The 21585-nt window shown below is 40.3% G+C and overlaps 1 protein-coding gene across 1 annotated transcript; it reads left to right on the forward strand.

Moving 5' to 3' along the window:
* Positions 1–10750: 10750 nt before the first annotated feature.
* LOC106535463 (thrombospondin-1) lies at positions 10751–20548 on the forward strand. The gene is made up of 22 exons (XM_014032471.1): positions 10751–10936; positions 11028–11113; positions 11284–11843; positions 11935–12013; positions 12096–12185; positions 12282–12391; positions 12666–12791; positions 14645–14741; positions 14833–15006; positions 15089–15265; positions 15352–15525; positions 15615–15895; positions 15980–16198; positions 16298–16405; positions 16821–16980; positions 17077–17195; positions 17584–17818; positions 17915–18142; positions 18228–18499; positions 18591–18688; positions 18767–18906; positions 18994–20548. The coding sequence occupies exons 2-22, from the start codon at positions 11050–11052 to the stop codon at positions 18999–19001; spliced, it is 3519 nt and encodes a 1172-aa protein (XP_013887925.1). The 5' UTR covers positions 10751–10936; positions 11028–11049; the 3' UTR covers positions 19002–20548.
* Positions 20549–21585: the final 1037 nt, after the last annotated feature.

A 21585-nucleotide genomic window follows, 5' to 3' on the forward strand; every position in this document is an offset into this window, starting at 1 on the left:
AGGGTTAAATGAGATTTCAAGACTTTTAGTCCAAATGCACCAGTTGTCCCCAAATGTAGGCGTTTTGTCTTAAAATTGCCCCCAAATGTCACCAAAAACACCCCCCCCCACACACACACACACACACGTAAGATCAATTCAACAGTTTTATAAAAGCAGGGAAAATTAGGATATCTTGTTGAACAAGTGGCCAACAAGTGGACAAACTTTGATGTCTTAACATTTTTACCCAAAACAATAAAAACATGCATGTATTGAAAAAAAAATTCCTACAAGTTTTCCAGTCARTTTGATGTGATGTGGGCGATGCATATAAATCACAGCTTTGTGTCTTCCAGCGAAAATCTGCATGCTCCGGCGTGTCCTGAATTACGAATGACTGGAAGTGATGCACGCGCCCTCGGAGACTCTGTTGGACTTCAGAAATGATTTGTTTTCATAACCTGAATGTTACCCAGATTACAACTGCAGTACGAGTCATCCCTGTGGCCAGAAGCAGGAGGAAACAAATCTTTGTTATTCACAATAGTCAACTCAAAGTCATAAGAAGCAAAATGATGATATCAAGACTGTTTGATAGTAAAATAACCTGCTTTAACACTCCATTTTCTCCCCAAAGATCCCTATTAAATGACCACAGCTTAAATCCTTCCACTAAGAGGCCTCATTATTTCATGTGTTCCTCATTTTCACAAGACTGATTACCCCAAAAAGTTGTGTTTAGCCTTATTGCGCTTCTGTCTTTTAAATCCAGCTTTAGGGTTCACTGGTGTTGAACCACAAGGAAAATAAGCAGTCATGGTCTGTTTTAGTGTCCTCTTGAGCAAGCAGGACAACATGAGGCTGAATGTTGAGCTGCTGCAGAACAAGAATCATGTTTGCATGAGTTATTGTCTGTGAGATGTTCACCAGATGAATCTCATCATAGAATAAATCAACCTAAACGGAATTTCACAAAAACATGACATGTCATTTGCAGCATTTATTTGATCCGTTTGGTTCTGCAGCCTAAGAGAAGTTGCTGAATTTCTTATCTTTTAGATAAGTATAAAGGCTTAATAACACTTGGCTTGCAAAAACTATAAAAATCTGGAAAAACAAACAATGATAACTCTTCTTTATGTAAACTTAATGTTTGTAGATGGGAACTTAAACAGCCAACGACCCCCTGCAGCCACAGCTGAAGAGATCCCACTCAGGGACTCTGACTGGTTTTCAAGATGTACTTTTTACAAACGAGTCAGCACTTTCTTTAAGTAGTCTACAGTCTGTTGGAAGATTTTGCAGACTCAGTTGTAACATATTTGCAGTTGAAAACAAAATAAAGTCAGTATATGTTTTTGGGTACATTCCTCGGCAGAGTTCCCAGACACAGACAGTACCTTGAGGTAATGGTGGCGATGACAGCAACAACTTTGCCAGGTTTATCAAAAATGTAGGCGCCACAGAAAGACTGTTCAAGCAGATGAGYGTTTTGGATGAACAAATGTTTGGAATTTAAAAAATAACTGTTGGTAGCACTTTGTAATAACTACTACTTGAAAAAACTGTCCGTTTTGGATAGGGCAGATTTAGTACCAATGAGGAGGACCTAGTTTTGCTGCTGTTTGGTTTAAGGAAGTTTAGAATGAACCAGGTTTTTATTTCAGAGATACAATCAGTGAGGGATGTGGGCGGAAGAGTGGACCAGGGTTTAGTGTTGATGTAGAGCTGGGTGTCATCAGCACAACAGTGAAAAAAAATCCAATTTATGGACTATACTGTATTGCCAAGGGGAAGGATGTAGATAATGAAGAGAAGGGGCCCCAGGACAGAAACTTGGGGCACACCTGAGTTGACGATGCAGGGAGTGGATTTGGCATTATGAGTAAACGATTATGTTGCTTTTGAAAGTAATTAGCTTTTGTAGGCAAAGCATTAATAAATATGTTAATTTATCTATTCTTATAGTTGTTAAAACTTATTGTTACTAAACTGTTAAAATGGGGCAAACCGAGACTTGTCAGTTTGCTTACATAAGAGCATCCATGGCTGAAATATTTGATGCTCTGCCTTGTTATACTTGGCAGACACGTTGTCACTGACTGGAAGAAGCTGCCCAGGCGGCAATAAATTTTATAAAGGCACTGGTGGTTCAACAACTGCAAAGAAGATACAAAAATAATTCTCTGCCATTAATTAGCCTCTTCACTGCTGCTCTGACAAGTTCTGTTCTTTTGTTTCCTGAAGAGAAAAGAGCCAAAGAAATGCCTCARATGGTACATCCTCCAGAACACAGCGGACTCTTAATCTGCAATTTCATTACTCAACAGTTAGACAAACCTAAAAATAACGCATAACTGACACAATATTCTAATTGAGTGCAGCAGTATTACAAAAATGCCTGCAATCCATCTGCTTTTGTTAAACATTTAATTTGTGAAAATCTGCATTTCAAAGTGTGCAGCAGAAAGCAAGGAATGTCAGGGCTAGTTGAGAAATTTTTTTTACCTGAATGGCTAAAAGCAAATCTGTAAAGCTACTGGAAAATATTAAAAATCCCATCTGGTTTTACTCAGCAAAACCAYGTGTAAAAATGTTAGGAATCCCAAAGATAGGGCATATTCTGCCTGGAAACCTCTCTTTACATATTAGAAAATATATTTGAGTCAACAGCAAACAAAGGATGTTTAACTTAAAGGTGGCTTTACGCAGACTGCCACACTGTGTGCAGCAACCTGGGTGGTATCTTTTGGTCAGTAAATAACAAAGTTCATAAAACATGATACCTTTTCACCCCTTTCAGTCCCTCACTCCACTAAGGGGGTGACACAGGAGAGATTTATGTCTTCATGCCGGCCTGTACGGGGTATCCTCACTGTTTGTCTCACCAACAAATGTTCTGTACTGCTGGGCGGATGTTTTCCAAAAAATTTGTTTTCACAGTCTGTTTTTAATGAGAATGCAGGAATAAATAGTATTGTTGCAGCTTAAAACTTGTTWGCAGGATCTGTGACAACAGCCGAACAGTGCACGAGTTAACTGAACAACAAATGAGAAGCAGGTACATCAAGCTGTGTTTTTGTAACTAAAACTGTCRTGAAAACTCSCAAAATACACATTCTTGTAGCAGAAACTAAACARAAAAATGTGACGATAAGGGTAAGAGCAACTAAAATAATTTTATAAAGACAAAAAGAGCTCAAGATCCAATTCAGACACTGATCAGTGAGGTAGCAAATGAAACCTGAAATGGTTTGTTGGTCTCAGATGTGAATCCACAAACTGCTAAATCAAAACAGAGAATTTGGGAGGAAAAGCAGCAAAAGCGTCCAACTTAGCAAGATCAAAGCACGAAACCTGAAAGAGATTCATTTTTAAGTGTTGGGATTACAAATGAGAGGCAAATCAGTGTATCATCTGACAAACAGTGTCGGTGCCAAACCCAGCTGAGTTCCTGACAGAGCTCAGGAAGAACACCCTCCTCTAACTTTACATGTGAGCCAAATATCTATTTCCAGAAAATCCAAAAAGATCTGTCTAAAATCCTGCTCCTCTAACACGCTAACTGGCAAAACGTCACTGAGCCTTCATACTCAACATACGGCAAGCACTATGGGTAAGTGTCAAATAAAATAATAAAAATGTCACTAACTTATTCTCATTATTTATCTCACTTTCTGAGTGTAAAATCCTAAAATCCATTAACATTTTATTGTTATATWGTTAGTTACACCATAACAAGAGCTGAGCGCCAACAACAAAGGCTGCATTCCATTTCGAAATACTTGCCTAATCTTCAATATTTAACCACATTTAACATTTACATTTAGTTTTACATATTTAGATTTTAGGTTTAATATTAACATTATTTAACAATTAAATGTAACATTTAGTAAAAATTTGCATATTGACAAGGTTTAAGGTTTCTTTTCAGCACTTAGAGTTAGCTAGACTTTCACATCAAAAAGCTGCATTTCTCCAGTATCGTTGACCAAATACAGTAAAGGGTCACTCATTTTAGTATTTACAAGCTCAGTGGTCTTATATAAAAAGCCCATTGAAGAATCCTGGAAGTGTTTAAACTTGCAAAACTGCAGTACAGAGCAGCTCAGCTCCCTGGAGGTTTRAATCAAACTCACCAGAGCTGTTTGGACCGAAATAAACTCAGCGTTATAGACTCATGATGTCATGGGAAMGATGCAAAGGAAGTGGCACACTAGCTGTGAAGCACTGCGTGCAGATAGCTGTGCACAATCTGCGTAGCACAGTRTGGCCTCACCTGGCTGCCATCACAAAGATTATCTCACTAGACGTTTAATAACCCTCTGTTCATACAGGGCCAACAATACATTTCCTCAAATCTGCATGAAGAGCGGCCAAGAAAAGCAGAGCAAACCGAACAGGAAGTGTGTGAGTGTGTGTGTGTGTGTGGGGAGGATGAATTAGTGCTGTTAATTTTCAGTTCGTTCTGTAAAACCTCATGTAAAAGACCATCAAGGAGATAAAAACACTCCTACTTATTCCTGTAGTGAAACTGTGGGAGTTCCAGGCTCCTACGGAGCTCTCTGTGGAGGGTTCGTCCAAATTTTCYCCTCATAAACAGTCGACACATCCAGGTACACAGAGTAAGTTCACATTATGGATGTAAAAAAAAAAACTTACATCACCTTCTGACAGCATAGTGCTGGAGCTTTATTTGCTCATAAATATGGCCCGAAATGACAAATAAAACCAGAAGGTATTAGAATAGATGACTCAGCTTGTTTTAATTTTAGCTCTTTCCTCTTGCAGTAATATGTACACAGACAAATATTTAATCACACCTTATTGAAATTAGACAATTAACAAATAAAAGCAAGTTTTTGGCATTTCTTGACAGTTTATTATTTTTTTTCTCTTGGAAATACATGGTACACTGCAAAAATTGTCCACCTAAAAGTAAGTTTTAAAAAAGTTAATTATAGTCTGAATATTCTCAAATTAAGTGAAATAATCTGTCAGTGCAGTAAGAAAATTGAATTTAGGAAGATTATTTGAAAAAAGCAAAATGTGTAACACATTCTGCTCTCAAAACAAGATGAAAAAAATCTTTTGGCTGGATATTAGATGTAAAAATTGGTCTGATGGATATTTTTTACAGTCTAGTGTTCAACTACTATTAATAGTTTTACAATCATTTTTGCAAAACGTGATCCTTTTAGACTCTCCCTTGTTTTTTTCCCTCAGTAAGGGCCCTTGACATTCTTGAACCTGGTTCTTACAGCTGAGTGGCATGTGGTCTGTCAGCTCATTAGTCAAAGGTACATTTTCGCAGCAGAAAAGTCTCGCTCAGCGGTGAACATTTACCACCATCCATCAGTAAGGCTGAATGGCTTCATACAGCTGAAATGCCAGGAGCTCCACGGCTGAGCTGGTGTCTGTCCTCAGAACAGTACGAGACAAGTTTGTCCAACATATTCAGACTCTGATGTCACTTGGAAGGTGACAGTGAATCAGTGTCTTCCATACATCTAATCCTGCTTTGATTAGTGATGTTATAAAATCGAATTATCTTATGATTATACAGCWAAATATCTATATTTTAGACAGGTTTTTTTTAATCACAGATAGAGGATTGACATAATGCAGAACATCCCTTTTCCCCTCAAAGATACAGCACCTCCAGAAGCCATCACCGGTGGCCGTGGAGCTGGCGTTGATGTTTCTTCTTTAGTGGCCAAGTGTGGATTGTGATCAGTGATTTGTGACGGTGAGCAGTTCCAAATCATTTTAGTYTTTCTGGCTGCTCCTGAGGACCAAACAGCTGAAAGATCGGAAGAAATACTTTTCTCCTTACAAGCAACTCGCTGCCCTCAGTTCTTCTGATAAATGAGGACGTTTTAATTCCCAGATCTCCTCGGCGGAACCTTCGGCTTCACTGTTGATTGCTGTTTTTTTATTTAACTTTTTTGAGGTTTATGCACACCGCACTCAAACCTCCACTCATGCACGGCCACACCTGATTAACCACCTGTGTTTAGACAAGGTGATCTGTTATCGCCTCAACGGTGACCACATTCTCTAACTTTGTAAGTGACTCATCTTGTCCCGTGTGCGACTAGTTGCCACACGGGCCTCTTACTCACTTTTTCCACTTTCACTGTCCAGTTTTTTTTTTCCCCTCACCCCCCACCCTCCTTCTCCTTAAACATGCTTCGCACAGCCGGATGCCTCCGGGCACGTTTTGTGATGAACAAAATGTGACGCATTCAAGAGAAGCTTGTCGGCCAAATAAAAGGCTGTTAACAGGCTCACACCTGAGTGCATGTTCTTCTGCAAAAATAAAATAACAATAAGCTTCAAGGGGTGTCGAATTGGAACCTATGGGGACATTTGTTGACCTGTTGTCAAGGTGAGCTCTTTGTCAAAGCTTCAGTCTATCAGCATGATAAGAGCAGTTTGTTGAGTGACATGGGTTATTACCTAAAGTGAACCTTATAAACTGTCCATCATCGGATTATCAGCATGMTTTTGCTATGCTGTCATAAACAATCATTTCTGCTGCTTTAACAATGAAAAAAAGCTTGAAGAGAACAAACAAGGGAGGCAAAAATGCATTCAGCCTTTGGAAAATTTCTAGAATTTCTATAATTCTATAATAAAGTTTTACTTTCTATTTCAGATTGGAATTTCTTCCCACCATCAATCCATCCATGATAAAGTAGTTTCAAAACAAACTCCAATTTGCATCCAGACCCTTCAATTAGTGCATGTACCTTTGGCAGAAATGACAGAATGTTCTCAGGAATCATCCCATAAGCTCACCGCGCCTTCCTCCGTGTAGTTTCCTTCTGTTTTTCTTGGCAGAAGCACTGAAGCGTTACCGTACTGGATCAGGACACAGCCATTGTCGGTTTTCCCCAGAAATTTGTGTTTGTGGGTTCAGGTCCAGAATCGACTTGTTGTTGAAATCTGAACATGTCCTGAGATTATGTGTACAACCTGAGGAGACTTTACTTTGGTCAGGATTAATCTAAATATTTTAGAACTCATTCAACTTTCTGTTTTTCAATGGGTTTTCTTGTGTTTTTGGTAGAAAATGTTCCCAAATGTTCCCAAACTGTAATAAATACCATCTGCAACTATAGAGAAATTACATTTCATGCAGAAATGAAATGTAAATGCTTAATGCTAAACAATTTAGCTAAAACAAGCCCCAAAACAGTTTAAAAATAGCTAAAGTTGCTGAAATTAAGCACAAAGACAAAGAAAAAGCACATTTGCTCAATTAAGCAGTAAGAAGCCAAAATTTTCACAAAAAAAGATGAAATAGGCAAAATAAAATTTAAAACGTAAAAACCTCAGAAAACAGTTTAAATTAGAAGAAAGCAGCTGAAAGAAGCACAAAAAGTTTAATTTAGCAGAATAGCAGAAAAGGTCAGAATGATAGCTTAAAATGAGCTAAATATGAGCTGAAAGAAGCTGAAATTAGTACAAAGGAGTTAAAAAAATGCAGAACAAGAACAAAAGGTAAAAAAAAAAGTACATTAAGGATTTATGAACATAAAAAAATTGTTTTAAGGATGTCGAAGACAGTTCCATCCATTTGCAATGAGACAAAAATGGCCAAATGGTCAAAAAGTATAAAATGCTGAATGTGAAAGTTTTGATATATAAGTTGTTGAAATAGCACAAAAACCAGATACGTGCTGAAAAACATACGGAAGAAGAATGGATGTCAGTTGTGTGAAWGCTGGATAAACATTCACACAATTGAGAGTACGAGCTTCCTCCACACACACACCTGAGCAAAATGTAGCCAAAATCTTTTCTTGGGTTAAAGGAAACTGCTTCTTGGGCATTTTGCAAACATAGATAACTGTGCATCTCCGTACCATAAAGCCTAAATAGCCCAAGTGCTGCACTGATGCTTTTTTCTGTAAGGTTCTTACATCCCCATGAAGGAGAATAACATCTGTAAGGTTTCGAGGAATCGTCTCAGACTTAAGGAGTTGGGGCCCATGATGTCCTCTTGACGGGGGGCTGCTAATGAAAGCTCTCATGTGGGAGGATGTGATGGGTCTGGGAAGATGCCTTGACTGATTGAAAGTGCTTTCTATGCCTGATTCACATAAAACTTATAGCATCTTGTTGCTTTTCCTTCATTTTTACAGCCTTCCTGATGCAACCTGGGCTCGAACCTGCAGCCTCATGATTACAAGTCCGCCGACCACAGCGCCACTGCAGCACCTTCACAAATCTAWCTCTCTGACGATATCACCAGAGCACAATGAGAATGACCAAAAGAACTGGTGCTTTAGAGATTGTTTGAAGCATAGGTGACAGTTTGGAAAATGCATTAATATGTTGGTGTCTCACTCTGCTCACGTTTAGTCATTTTCCAGCTCAGCCAGAGGAGCCACACTTCATCCAAACTGTGTTGTAAACAAACCACACTGGCTCATGTCAAGAGCTTTTCTAAGTGCTTAAACAAACAGAGGTCTTACAGACATTTACTGAGTTTAAAATACAAACCTTTTGGATAAGGTTRTCCCAGTCATAACATTTTTTTAGACAAAGTTTTATTGGTTGGTCCCAATTTGAACTCTTCCAAAACAAGATATATGGATATTCAATCTTTTTCCCCCTTTTTTGTATTGATCCAGCTGCTTGTTCAAGTGCAGACTAAATAAACTCAGCAATATGAGGAAACTTCAACTGGACCCGTCCAGACACGTGCAACGATTAGGTACAATTGGACTCCCTCCCACTGACTTTGTTCTAAAGCTCCAACAGAGGGAGAAAAATTCAAAGGAACCCGCTCAGGGTAAACACTTTCTATCTATGGCCTGATTCCGCTTTGACTCTGGCAGGTATTTATTAGATCTCAGCAAGTCCTTTCCCACACCGTGAGCTCACATGAATGCCGATGGAGAAAGAAAGATGTGTCCAGTCACACCTACCTACGATATCTCCAAAATTCTTTTCCATTAAACCACCACACCTTGATCCCATTTCACAGCCCTGAAGCCATTTTCCACTCGAATAACAGTCTGACCTTGGAAACTTCACTTCTGCCCCATCAACTCCTGTTTCACTAAGGTGAGAATGTGCTGTAAATCCTACACGTCACTAAAACACTATTGGTAATTAAAAAAGAAAAACCTGAGTTCCTGCAGATGCTGGCGGAAGAACTGGCATCCACATGTTGTGTCTCATCCCAGTCCCAGCACTGGGGCCTATTTTTAGCCAGACAGCCCCTCACTTTTTTTGAGCACAAGTCATCCCAGCAGGCAGGCGCCTCTGTGTTCCCCTCATCTTTCCAGAAGGTTTTCATCTCAGTCACATTCGCTCTCTCRTTCCTCAGCTCGTCTTTGCATTAGCATCAGCTTCCTGGTGCTGTTTGATGAACAAACACCAATCTTTACTTTTGAAAAGGCAATGATGGATGAACTGAAGCCAGTCAGTCCCCATCAGAAGCTCTGACTTCACTTTTGTGGTGAAAAAGAACAGAGGGAGAGGGCACAAGGCCAAAGGCGAAATGCGCTGCTGTAAACTTAAACCCTTTGTAGAGCAGGGATGTCATGATTTCTAAGAAACTGGGGCGAAGGTGAAAAGAACTTTGTGGCCTCGTGGAAACACATTAAGTTTATAATGAAATTATATTATAAGTTCTATACGTTCTAAATGTTTGAGTGGTTTGCAGTTTCACCTAGAATCTATTTTACCTTTCTTTAAAGAGATCATTGACCAATATAAATATATATTGTTTCAGAGGTATATAGCTTAAAATAAAATGTTGGCATTCGTTCTCAATGATTAATAATTTGATAAGTAGTGGTGTGACTAACCTAATCTAAAGTTCTATACGTCTACTTCAACCAAAAGATAATATTTCATGTTTTGCAACATCACATTCATCTAACAGCTGTTTTCTTACCCTTACATAAAAATGTGTAAATCTCCCTTTATGACAAACTGAAAGACTGATGCTTTCGCTGTATGTTAATGCAGCAATAATTTACTGATAGCAAAGCATTACCACGAATGATTTTATGTCAAAATGATTAGAGCAGGACTTGACTTGAAACTAATAAATTACTWATTAAAGCACATAATTTAAGACTTAAAACAGTGACTTCAGCAAAGTTTTTGATATGTCATAGAATTGTTTATATTTAAATATGTGGTGTAACTGAACAAACTTGTAACTTTTGACTTTTTTTAAAATTTATTATTAATTGCAACATAAAGACCGAAAGACAAGATTTTTTTTTATAATCTCCATCTCTTTGTTGTGGACCAGAACATTTTGTTCTTTACTCCTTGAGCCCCCTGGTGGTCAAAGTAATAATAACAACCCAAGAAGAAGAGCTGGAACATCATGCTGCCTGACACAAAAACCAGCTTAAAATCAACACAAGTTAAGAAATAAAGCTTAATGATTATGGTCTGATTCTATTTATCTGATTCTGCTGGGTATTTATTTTTAATCTTTATGATCAAGATCATAAAATAAAATAAATATTAGACAGTTAAGGACAGTTATTTTTTGAGTAAACTCAATATCCCATAATTGGCACAATTAGGTCGATAAGGTCTGTTTGACCGGAAACGACCAAGTCCTGGTTTTTGTTGCGCAGATGAAATATTTGTCTGGTGATGGAAATTCAGCTCAGGAATGCATATTTTTGTCTCCCCTCTGTGCGTCTCGGATAATTCCTCTGACTGTCTGTGAGGTAAGAAGTCCGTCCCTTTCTCCTGCAGCCGCCTGATTGGTCCAAACAGGAGTTGAGGAATGTCCTCTGAGTGCATAAAAACCACTTAAGACACCAGCAGAAGTCAGTTGAATGAAAGGRAGAATAAAGAAACTTTGGAACTTTTTTAAAGAACAAAAGAAGAGGATTTATATTGAAGCAGGAGCTCCTTTTTAATTTTAATTTTTATTATTTTTGAGATACTTTTTCATTCAAAGGTTGGTCGAAATCTTTATTGCTGTGTTTTAATGCCCGGTTTCTGCTTGCATGTGATTTATAACATGAATATTTTTGGGATTTTTTTTTCAGGAGTTTTTCTTTAGATTTGAAGATGATGCTGTGTGGCATCTTTTTGCTCTTTCTATTGTGGAGCTGTGAGAGTGCAAGACTGGCAGGTGAGAGCAGACAATTAATGTTGTTTTCTTACTTTTATTTATTTTATTTTATTCAGCACAGCGAGTTATTCCTAAATACATTTTAGGCTCTAGTTTTCTTTTTGTTTTCATTCAAAGAATGAAATCTAACCTGGACTTTCKTTTCTTTTCTATTTTCTTTTAAAAATCAGAGAGTCACAGTGACAACAGTGTGTATGATTTATTTGACCTGGTTCGGGTGAATAAGAGACACAACGGAGTGAGTCTGGTCAAAGGCGCAGACCCATACAGCCCCGCGTACAAAGTCCTGAACGCAGACCTGATCCCCCCGCTCCCCGACAGCTCCTTCAGGGACCTCCTCGACTCCATCCAGGCCGAGCGCGGCTTCCTCCTCCTCATCAACCTGAAGCAGTTCAAGAAAACCCGGGGCAGCCTCCTGACCATCGAGAAGACCGACGGATCCGGGCCCGTCTTCGAGATCATCTCCAATGGCAAGGCGAACACCCTGGATTTGGTGTACTCCACTGAGAACCAGCTGCAGGTGGTCTCCATCGAGGACGCGGACCTGGCCAATGGACACTGGAAGAACCTGACRCTGTTCGTCCAGGAGGACAGGGCTCAGCTGTTTGTTGGCTGCGAGGAGATCAATGTGTCTGAACTGGATGTGCCCATCCAGACCCTGCTGGCCCGGGAGCTGGCAGACAAAGCTAGACTCAGGATTGGAAAGGGGGCTGCAAAGGACAAGTTCATGGTAAGAAGATATATGAACTTATATTATTTTCACTGAATAACTGATAAAGTTTGATAATTTAARATTTCGATGTTTTTTCTTTATCTTGAAGGGTGTGCTTCAGAATGTTCACTTCGTGTTTGGCACAACTCTGGAAACCATTCTAAGAAATAAGGGATGCCAYAGTGGAGGTAAGTCTTTTAAAACCCTCCATTCAATAAATAAAYTGTGTCAGAGTCATTAGAAATCAAWATATCYTCYCTCCCCTTGCAGCAGCCCTAACCGATGTCATGACCCTGGATAACCCGGTTAATGGTTCCAGCCCTGCTATTAGGACTGATTACACTGGCCACAAATCCAAAGGTTACACCTCTCCTCCCATATGTCATGTCTGTGTCTTCGCTCCACTTGTCAGCTTTCAAGYGTCGAGATAATTAATTGCTCTCCTCTCTCGTCCAGATCTGAACACTGTCTGCGGCTTCACTTGTGAGGACATCACCACCATGTTTAAGGAGCTCCGGGGACTCACTGTTATCGTTAAACAGCTGTCATATGAGCTCCAGAAAGTGGTAAGCTCTAATTCACTGTCCTTCCTGCTGCATCAAGCGTGTCTGGCCGCCGCTTGTCAGTCTCCCGGCTAAATCCTTAATGAGATGCTTGTGAATGCGCAGATATGTTTGGCTGTCAGTCATATTTGCAGAGCTTTCCGAGATTCCAGCAGTGCCTTAATCACAGTGCTGTCCGTGGTTCATTTGTACTGGAACCTTGGCAAAGTGAAAGTTTTCCATCCTCTGTCCTAGCAAACTCTTCTCACTCTCACGCTCTCTTTTTTTCCCCCCTCAGTCTACAGATAGCCAGCTTCTGAAAAATCTGATGGACATCCACAGTGGTGTCTGCATCTATAATGGGATTGTGCACAAGGATCAAGATGAATGGACAGTGGACGGCTGCACTGAGTGTACCTGTCAGGTAAGCTTCAGTTCAGRAATGCTGCATTTCTTTCATTATACTGTATTAGGACCTTTCTTAACTGTTATTTTTCCCCCTTTCTGAAAGCTACAGCACTCTGTCTAAAATCATTAATGTACACACGTGGACAAAATTGTTAGTACCCCTCATTTAATGAAGGAAAAACCCATAATGGTCACAGAAATGACTCTGACAAAAGTAATACATRTAAAAATATATAAAAATTAACTATAAAAATTAACAAATGACAATCAAACATTGCTTTTCAACCATGCTTCAACAGAATTTAAAAAAAATAAAACTCATGAAACAGGCCTGGACAGAAATGATACCCTTAACTTAATATTTTGTTGCACAACCTTTTGAGGCAATAACTGCAAACAATTCCTGTAACTTCTTTTGTAACTTAACTCAGCAGGTRTTTTGTCCCACTCCTCATGAGCAAACTGCTCCAGCTGTCTCAGGTTTTAAAGGTGCCTTTTCCAGATGGCATGTTTCAGCTCCTTCCAAAGATGCTCAATGGGATTTAGGTCAGGCCACTTCAGAATAGTCCAATGTTTTCATCTTAGCCATTCCTKGGTGTTTTTAGCTGTATTTTTTGGGTCTTTATCCTCTTGCAAGACCCATGACCTGTGACTGAAACAGCACATTTCTCTCCAGAATCCATTGATAGTCTTGAGATTTCATTGTACACTGCACAGATTCAAGACACCCTGTGCCAGATGCAGCAAAGCAGCCCCAAAACACAACAGAGCTTCCTCCATGTTTCACAGTATAGGGACAGTGTTCTTTTTGTCTCATCTGTCCATAGGACATCTCCCAGAAGCTTTGTGGCTTGTCAACATGTAGTTTAGCAAATTCCAGTCTGGCTTTTTTATGATTTGTTTTCWACAATGGTGTCCTCCTTGGTCATCTCCCATTAAGTCCACTTTGGCTCAAACAACGAGGGATGGTGCGACCTGACACTGATGTTCCTTGAGCTTGAGGTTCACCTTTAAACTCTATAGAAGTTTTTCTGGGCTCTTTTGTTACCATTMATATTATCCATCTCTTTGATTTGTCATAATTTTTCCTCCTGCGGCCACATCCAGGGAGGTTGGCTACAGTCCCATGGATCTTAAATTTGTGAATATCATGTGCAACTGTGGTCACAGGAGCATCAAACTGCTTGGAGATGGTCTTATAACCTTTACCTTTAACATGCTTGTCTATAATTTTCTTTCTAATCTCATGAGACAACTCTTTCCTTTGCTTCCTCTGGTCCATGTTGAGTGTRGKACACACCATGTCMCCAAACAGCACAGTGAGKATCTGTAGCCCTATATACAGGCCMACTGACTGATTGCAAGATTGTAGACACCTGTGATGMTWATTAGTGGACTCACCTTGATTTACCAAGTCTAGTCACATTGTTTTCAGGGGTACCATCATTTCTGWCCAGGCCTGTTTAATGAGTTTTATTTTTTTATTCTGTTGGTTGAAAAATAATGTCTGGCTTTCATTTGTTCATTTTCATAGACTTTTTATTTATTATTACTTTTGTCAGATTCTAGTTATTTCTGTGACCATTGCGAGTTTTTCCTTAACTAAATGAGGGGTACCAACAATTTTGTCCACTTGTGGTATTGGGTTTTATTATTTCTCACCTTTTAGTGAAAGTTATTTGTGTACCCATAGTAGTGGGAAAGCTTCAAGGTTTTTCATTTTAATACAGCAGCTGTGTTAATTTCTCTTAATAAAAAATCTCATTTTGAAAATTTAGCTATAAGGCTTCAAACAGAATCAACCAAGTCATTTTTGTTAATGTTGTTGCCCCCAGCCGTCTAACCCCTGTAAAATGTTCCACCATGCAGAACTCTGCTACCGTGTGTCGCAAAATCTCCTGCCCTCTCATCCCATGTGCCAACGCCACTGTGCCTGATGGAGAATGCTGCCCTCGCTGTGGAACGCGTATGTTTCTCCTCAAATCCATGCAACCYAGTCACATTTTCTTTTCACCAATAACTAATTTAATCAATTACTTTTCATCTGTCCCTTAYAGCAAGTGACTACGCAGAGGATGGCTGGTCTGCCTGGTCTGACTGGACCCATTGTTCGGTGACTTGTGGCCGCGGCATCCAGCAGCGTGGACGTTCCTGTGACCGCATCAACAGCAAGTGTGAAGGCACCTCAGTGCAGACCCGTGACTGCTATCTGCAGGAATGTGACAAACGCTGTGAGTCACTGAACACGCTAAACACCGCTCCTACGTGTTCATGACTGTGGTGAATTAAAATGACTTTGTGCTTTCCTTACAGTCAAACAGGACGGAGGCTGGAGCCACTGGTCGCCCTGGTCATCATGCTCTGTGACTTGTGGTGAAGGGGTCATGACACAAATCCGCCTCTGCAACTCCCCCACACCACAGATGGGGGGCAGGGATTGTCAGGGAGAGGGACGTCACACCAAAGTCTGCAAAATGTCACCCTGCCCTGGTGAGTTGCACGCCTGCACCGAGGTATTTGTTGCAGACTTTAAGTATTCAGATTCAAATAGCAATTATTCTTTATTATTTTTTTAGTCAATGGAGGTTGGGGCCCTTGGTCACCATGGGATTCTTGCTCTGTTACCTGTGGTGGGGGTATCCAAACCCGTAAGCATCTCTGCAATGACCCTGAACCCAAGTATGGAGGAAAGGATTGTGTTGGTGATGCTACAATGGTTCGAGTTTGCAACAAACAGGACTGCCCTATTGGTATGTGTCTGAACTTTGGAAGAAGTCACAAAAACTACTCAGTTCTCAAGCGATCACTTTTTAAAAGTAAAATATCTTTATGTCCTCAGATGGCTGTCTTTCCAACCCATGCTTCCCTGGGGCAAAGTGCACCAGCTTCCCTGAYGGCTCTTTTGAGTGCGGCAAGTGTCCACTTGGCTACACAGGCGACGGGATCACATGCAAGGATATTGATGAGTGCAAAGAGGTCCCGGATGCTTGCTTTAGTCTTAACGGAATCCATCGCTGTGTGAACACTGAGCCTGGTTACAACTGCCTTCTCTGTCCTGCACGGTTTTCTGGTCCTCAACCCTTCGGAAGAGGAGTGGAACAGGCCACTGCTAAGAAACAGGTTTGGATTGTTTATTATTTGCCATGGTTTGGGCTAAGACACACACAGCTTGCAATTTTTTTAACTCTCTGTAATTTGTTTTAGGTTTGCACTCCCCGTAACCCATGCAAGGATGGTAGCCACGACTGCCATAAAAATGCAAACTGCATCTACTTGGGCGTTTTCTCCGAGTCCATGTTCCGCTGTCAGTGCAGGCCAGGGTATGCTGGGAACGGCCGCATTTGCGGAGAAGACACTGATCTGGATGGATGGCCCAACACTGATCTGGTGTGTGTGGAGAACGCCACTTATCACTGCAAAAAGGTAAGGTAACCACACATGGACAAGGACACTTTCAAACCACCCCAMCCCTCCTCTCATTGTGATGATTGCCTTCTTAACCTCTCCTTTGTTCTTCTATAGGATAACTGCCCCAATCTTCCCAACTCTGGGCAAGAAGATCACGACAAAGATGGCCTTGGAGACGAATGTGACCATGATGATGACAATGATGGAATTCCCGATGATAGGGTGAGTAAACTTTAAGGGTTTTTTTAGCCCCAAGCCATGCTGTCCTCAGAGACCACACATAGCAATCAGCTGTAGCCACCCTTCCTCTGGGCAGTAAGAATGCAAAAGTGCTCAAGTTGTTTGTCCTTTCACCAGAGAGTTGCAGTGGAAAGTCAGTAGCGAAGGAATAATGTACTATAATTTTCACATAAAGCCAGAGCTGAGGATGAGGTGGCTGGTTGCCCATAATTCTTAGTGTGGATTTGGAAAGTTGGGCAAGAAAAATGCATGTGGTAAAAATTAYTAGTGGAATATAGCATTTCAGCCAAAGTTTTTTTAAAGTGGAAAATCAAAAATTGTTGCCTAAAAGCTCATATTTTTATATTCAGTTGTGACCCATTTTAGTTATGAAGTCTATATATTTTCATAAAATTAGGACAACTGCCCAAGAGTGTACAACCCCGGCCAGTATGACGCAGACAGGGATGATGTTGGCGACAGCTGTGACAACTGCATTTTTGAAGCCAACACCGACCAAGCAGACACAGACAACAATGGAGAGGGKGATGCCTGTGCTGTTGACATTGATGGTGATGGTAAGTAATGTATCTAAATGAAATCAAGTCAGCACATTTGGTCGGTCTTCAAAAAGCATCCATAAAGACAAACATAAATGTGTTTTCACTCAACAGGCATTCTGAATGAGAATGACAACTGCCCGTATGTTTACAATGTGGACCAGAGAGATACAGACGGGGACAAAGTGGGAGATCATTGTGACAACTGTCCTCTGGAGCATAACCCAGACCAGGTAAAGTTGAAAGTTTTCTTTTATCTTAGCTTAACTGATTGACACATTTTAGTTTAAATGAAAGACACAGGTCAAGCTTATAAATTTTWWKRAMCMTAGGAATGTGACAGTTCTGATGGAGGACTTTATTGTGTTTGCTTCTATGCTCATCCAGCTTCAGTAAATTCTGAATGAATAATTTCGATAGGGCACTGCACAGAAGCATGTAGAAACATTTCTTGCATACCTGAGAACAAGGGGCAGCATTTATATCCAGGGTAACACCTCTCATATGGAGGCTGTTGAAAAACCATGAAAGGAGACGCTGTTTGAAGAGAAGCATCTCAGTGTTAGGAGCTGGTCTTTGTGAAATCTCATCTCATCGTAATGGAATTCGGTTCCTTCGCAGATCGACTCCGACTCGGACCTCATAGGAGACAAGTGTGACAACAACCAGGACATTGACGAGGACGGTCACCAGAACAACTTGGACAACTGCCCRTACATCCCCAACGCCAACCAGGCAGACCATGACAAGGACGGCAAGGGAGATGCCTGCGACCACGATGACGACAATGATGGCATTCCCGATGACAAGGACAACTGCCGACTGGCGTTTAACCCTGATCAGCTGGATTCTGATGGTGAGTTTACAAAACACCAATGACATGTTTGATCATTTAAGGTTTCTCCTTTTTAAAATCAATCTTTCTAATTCTCTATCCAAACCTTTCTTTCAGGTGATGGTCGTGGAGATGTGTGCAAAGATGATTTTGACCAAGACAATGTTCTGGACATTAATGACGTGTGCCCCGAGAACTTTGACATCAGTGAAACCGACTTCCGCCGATTCCAGATGGTTCCYTTGGACCCCAAGGGTACTTCACAGATTGATCCCAACTGGGTGGTGAGGCATCAAGGCAAAGAGTTGGTGCAGACTGTCAACTGTGACCCTGGCATTGCTGTTGGTATGTAGCCCAGATAAATAGATGCTGATTTAWGTCCATGGTCACAAAGGGGTGTAGATGTCTAACAGTTACAATTTTAATCCAGGTTACGATGAGTTCAGCGCTGTGGATTTCAGTGGGACCTTCTTCATCAACACAGACAGAGATGACGACTATGCTGGGTTCGTGTTTGGCTATCAATCTAGCTCCCGCTTCTACACGGTGATGTGGAAACAGATCACACAGACCTACTGGTCCAACACGCCTACAAGAGCTCAAGGCTACTCTGGCCTGTCAATCAAAGTGGTCAATTCTACCACAGGACCTGGTGAACACTTGAGAAATGCTCTGTGGCACACTGGCGATACCCCAGGACAGGTGAGAGCAAATTCTAGTRGCCACTTGGAATCACTTCCAAATCATGTTTGATGCAATTTCCATTTTGAACGTTGCCAATTTGCACTTTCAGGTGCGCACTCTGTGGCACGACCCCAAGAACATTGGGTGGAAGGACTTCACTGCTTACAGATGGCATCTCATWCACAGACCCAAGACTGGACTTATTAGGTAAGTTTAAAACCTCAATCAAGAGCAAACACAGTCCATAAAAACAGTTCTGAGCTCATGCGATTGTGTTTCTTTTAGAGTGATCATGTATGAAGGCAAGAAAATAATGGCTGATTCTGGAAATATCTATGACAAAACATACGCTGGTGGGCGGCTTGGATTGTATGTCTTCTCTCAAGAGATGGTTTACTTCTCAGACCTTAAATATGAATGTAAAGGTAAGATTAGACACAGTAGTTCAGCACTTAAGAACAACTTATCTTTTTGGACTTTATCTCAACATGTCTGCTTATGATTTCTTTCAGATACATAACTGCACCCCCGACAACTTTCCAGAAGAATGTATCAGTGCAGATCTGTCATAAACGGTCCGGATCGATTTCAGTTTTTTCTCTGAGGTTTGCACATTGGAGGCAAGTGAGCTAACATGGGGGAAAGGGACCTCATGAGTTAAAGCCAAATGAAAGTAAAATTATAAGCCTGCACCAAAAGAAAAAAAAGATTGTGAGTTYGGCTCTGCTAAGAAGTGAGCTCTCAATCTGATCTGCATTGAAAGAGGGACACATTTTCTTTTATTTTTTYATTTWAATTTTTATTTTTTGCTTTGCACACCTGAACTGTTTTTCCTCTGTGGACGAGGGACCAAAGGGAAGAGTGTTTATTTTTTTATAATATTTTGTGGAGCATTAACATACATCTGCTGTGGACTCAAAGATGCATTGCTCAATATGAAGAAAGCAGTTGGGAGAACTTTTGGGGCGGGGGATAAAAAAAATCACCCATGAAGGAGCTGTTGAGGGACCACGGACAGTATGGAATGACTGTTACTATTAAAGAGAGTGAATGTTGTGCGTTTCTGCATGTGTGACAACCCAACAAGCAAAGCGATGAAGAAAATTTGATTTGAAATTTAGTTTGAACTACTCTGATGCTTCCTCACACCGTTTGTTACAGACATGGTTTCGTCTGTAGAAGAGACGTAGAGCTGGCCCAGTACTTTACTCCTCTCAGGAAAGAAAATGTCAAAACGCTAGCAGGATTGCAGAAAATTCAAGATGGCATAAGATAAATTATCAGCAAATTATACCTTTTGTGTTTACTGAACAACAGGGGACTCAAACAATGAGGGTTAGTCAAGTTTCTGTAAAAAGTATAACCTTTGGGTTTATTCATCTCATGYAACTTGCTTAGGAGCCTTTTGCAAGCACCTGAAATCAACACCTTTTAAATATATAAAATGACTTCTAATCGGGGGAGAAAAATATGAAATATTCTGCTTCGGCACAGTGTGCATGACCAGTGTGCCTAGGTTTGTGTTTCTGACAAAAGTGGGGCAAAAGGAAACCCTTTGTGTACAATTATTACCTCATATTTGTTTTGTGTTGAGGCCAGCAACACACAAGAATCACTTGTAGCAACAACAAAAAATGTTGGCTTCATTGTCTTTCTTTCTTTTTCTTTTTTTAAAGCAAGACTTTTGTATCATTTTTATGCTGTATATGAGATATTTTTGTAGTAAACCTAAACAGGAAAGGGTAAAAATCCATGTTGTCTTGTTTTGCTTGATGTATTTCCTGTGCTCTTTTGATAAATTATTCTGTTTATGGTTTATTTGTGTAGATATATGCTATTTAAATAATTTATCTAGAGGTGTAACCTCTTACGGAAGCGTTTCTATCTGTATAAACCTTTTTGCACACTGACATGAGGATGTCTTTGTTTTTTGTTTTTTTGATTTTTTTGTATGTCCTTTTTTATTATTAGTGAAGCTTTTCTATAAACATTTGTACCATAGTGCTGTTTATACTCTTGTTTTTTTTTATCATGTCAACTGAACAATAAACATATAGAAAATGATAAGAAGACTCTTGGTGATTTGTAGCTAAAAGCATCAACTGTTCAGCAATTGTTTTAATTTATAGTGTTCTCCCTAGAAATTCTCAAAAAGATGAGCGTTGCTGTGCAGGGTAACTAATCTATTAGTTGAGTCTGGTGAAAGTTTGGGAGCACATAGCCAAAAATCTCCACATGAAGTATAATCTACTTAAGCAGCACATCCTTTCACATCTTATCAATTGCATGGGCATCTCCTTACATCTTCATACAACAACAGAACTCGAGCTGTAGACAGAAGGAGTTTTGCATCTCTGACTGATAAATTGACCAACATTTTGGAAGCGAGATGAAGTTATGGCTGTGGTGTACTTCAGAATGTGCCTGTTTCCTTCATTTAAACACACAAGCTATCTGAGCTATACATCAACACCAATGGATCATCTGCAAACAGAATTCCAGCAGCTAATTTAAATCTTTCACATGGTTAGAAAAAGAGCTGTTATCTGAAACACAGACAGTCTGAGTTTCAGATAACTGAGTTTGTTGCAGGTCTCTTTACATTAGGAGTGACCTCATTCTTACCAGAATGAGCTCATGGGTTTCCATTACCCAAACCGAGCATCATATAGTAGCTTCCACACTGGAAACATTTCGTGTGGATCACATACATGTACTGGACAAAAATGTGGCATATCCTTTAGAAATAAGGGAAAATGTTGCTTCCATCTTGTGCAATCAGTCCGTAAAGTGATATCATATGCTTCCTCAAAGCCACTGCTGAGGTGTCTGTTTGGATTCCTGGGGAGACAATGCAGCGCTGGCATCCTGATGGGATTTAACATGTTGCTCTGGATAATATGTTTTGAGTTAAGAGGAACCTGAGACCGTCCCTCTGCCATTTCAAAAGGGCTCAGAATACGTGCATGAGCTGAAGGAGCGAGGCGTGCATGTGCACAGGTGTCCAGGCAAAAGGTCGGCCAGGTGCAAACAGGAGCAAAATGGACAYGGTGTCAGCAGCTTCCACACGTGAGCTAAACTGCGCGGATCATTTCTCTAAAGAT

Source organism: Austrofundulus limnaeus, unplaced genomic scaffold (genome assembly GCF_001266775.1).
Source record: "Austrofundulus limnaeus strain Quisiro unplaced genomic scaffold, Austrofundulus_limnaeus-1.0 Scaffold1460, whole genome shotgun sequence".
NCBI lineage: Eukaryota > Metazoa > Chordata > Actinopteri > Cyprinodontiformes > Rivulidae > Austrofundulus > Austrofundulus limnaeus.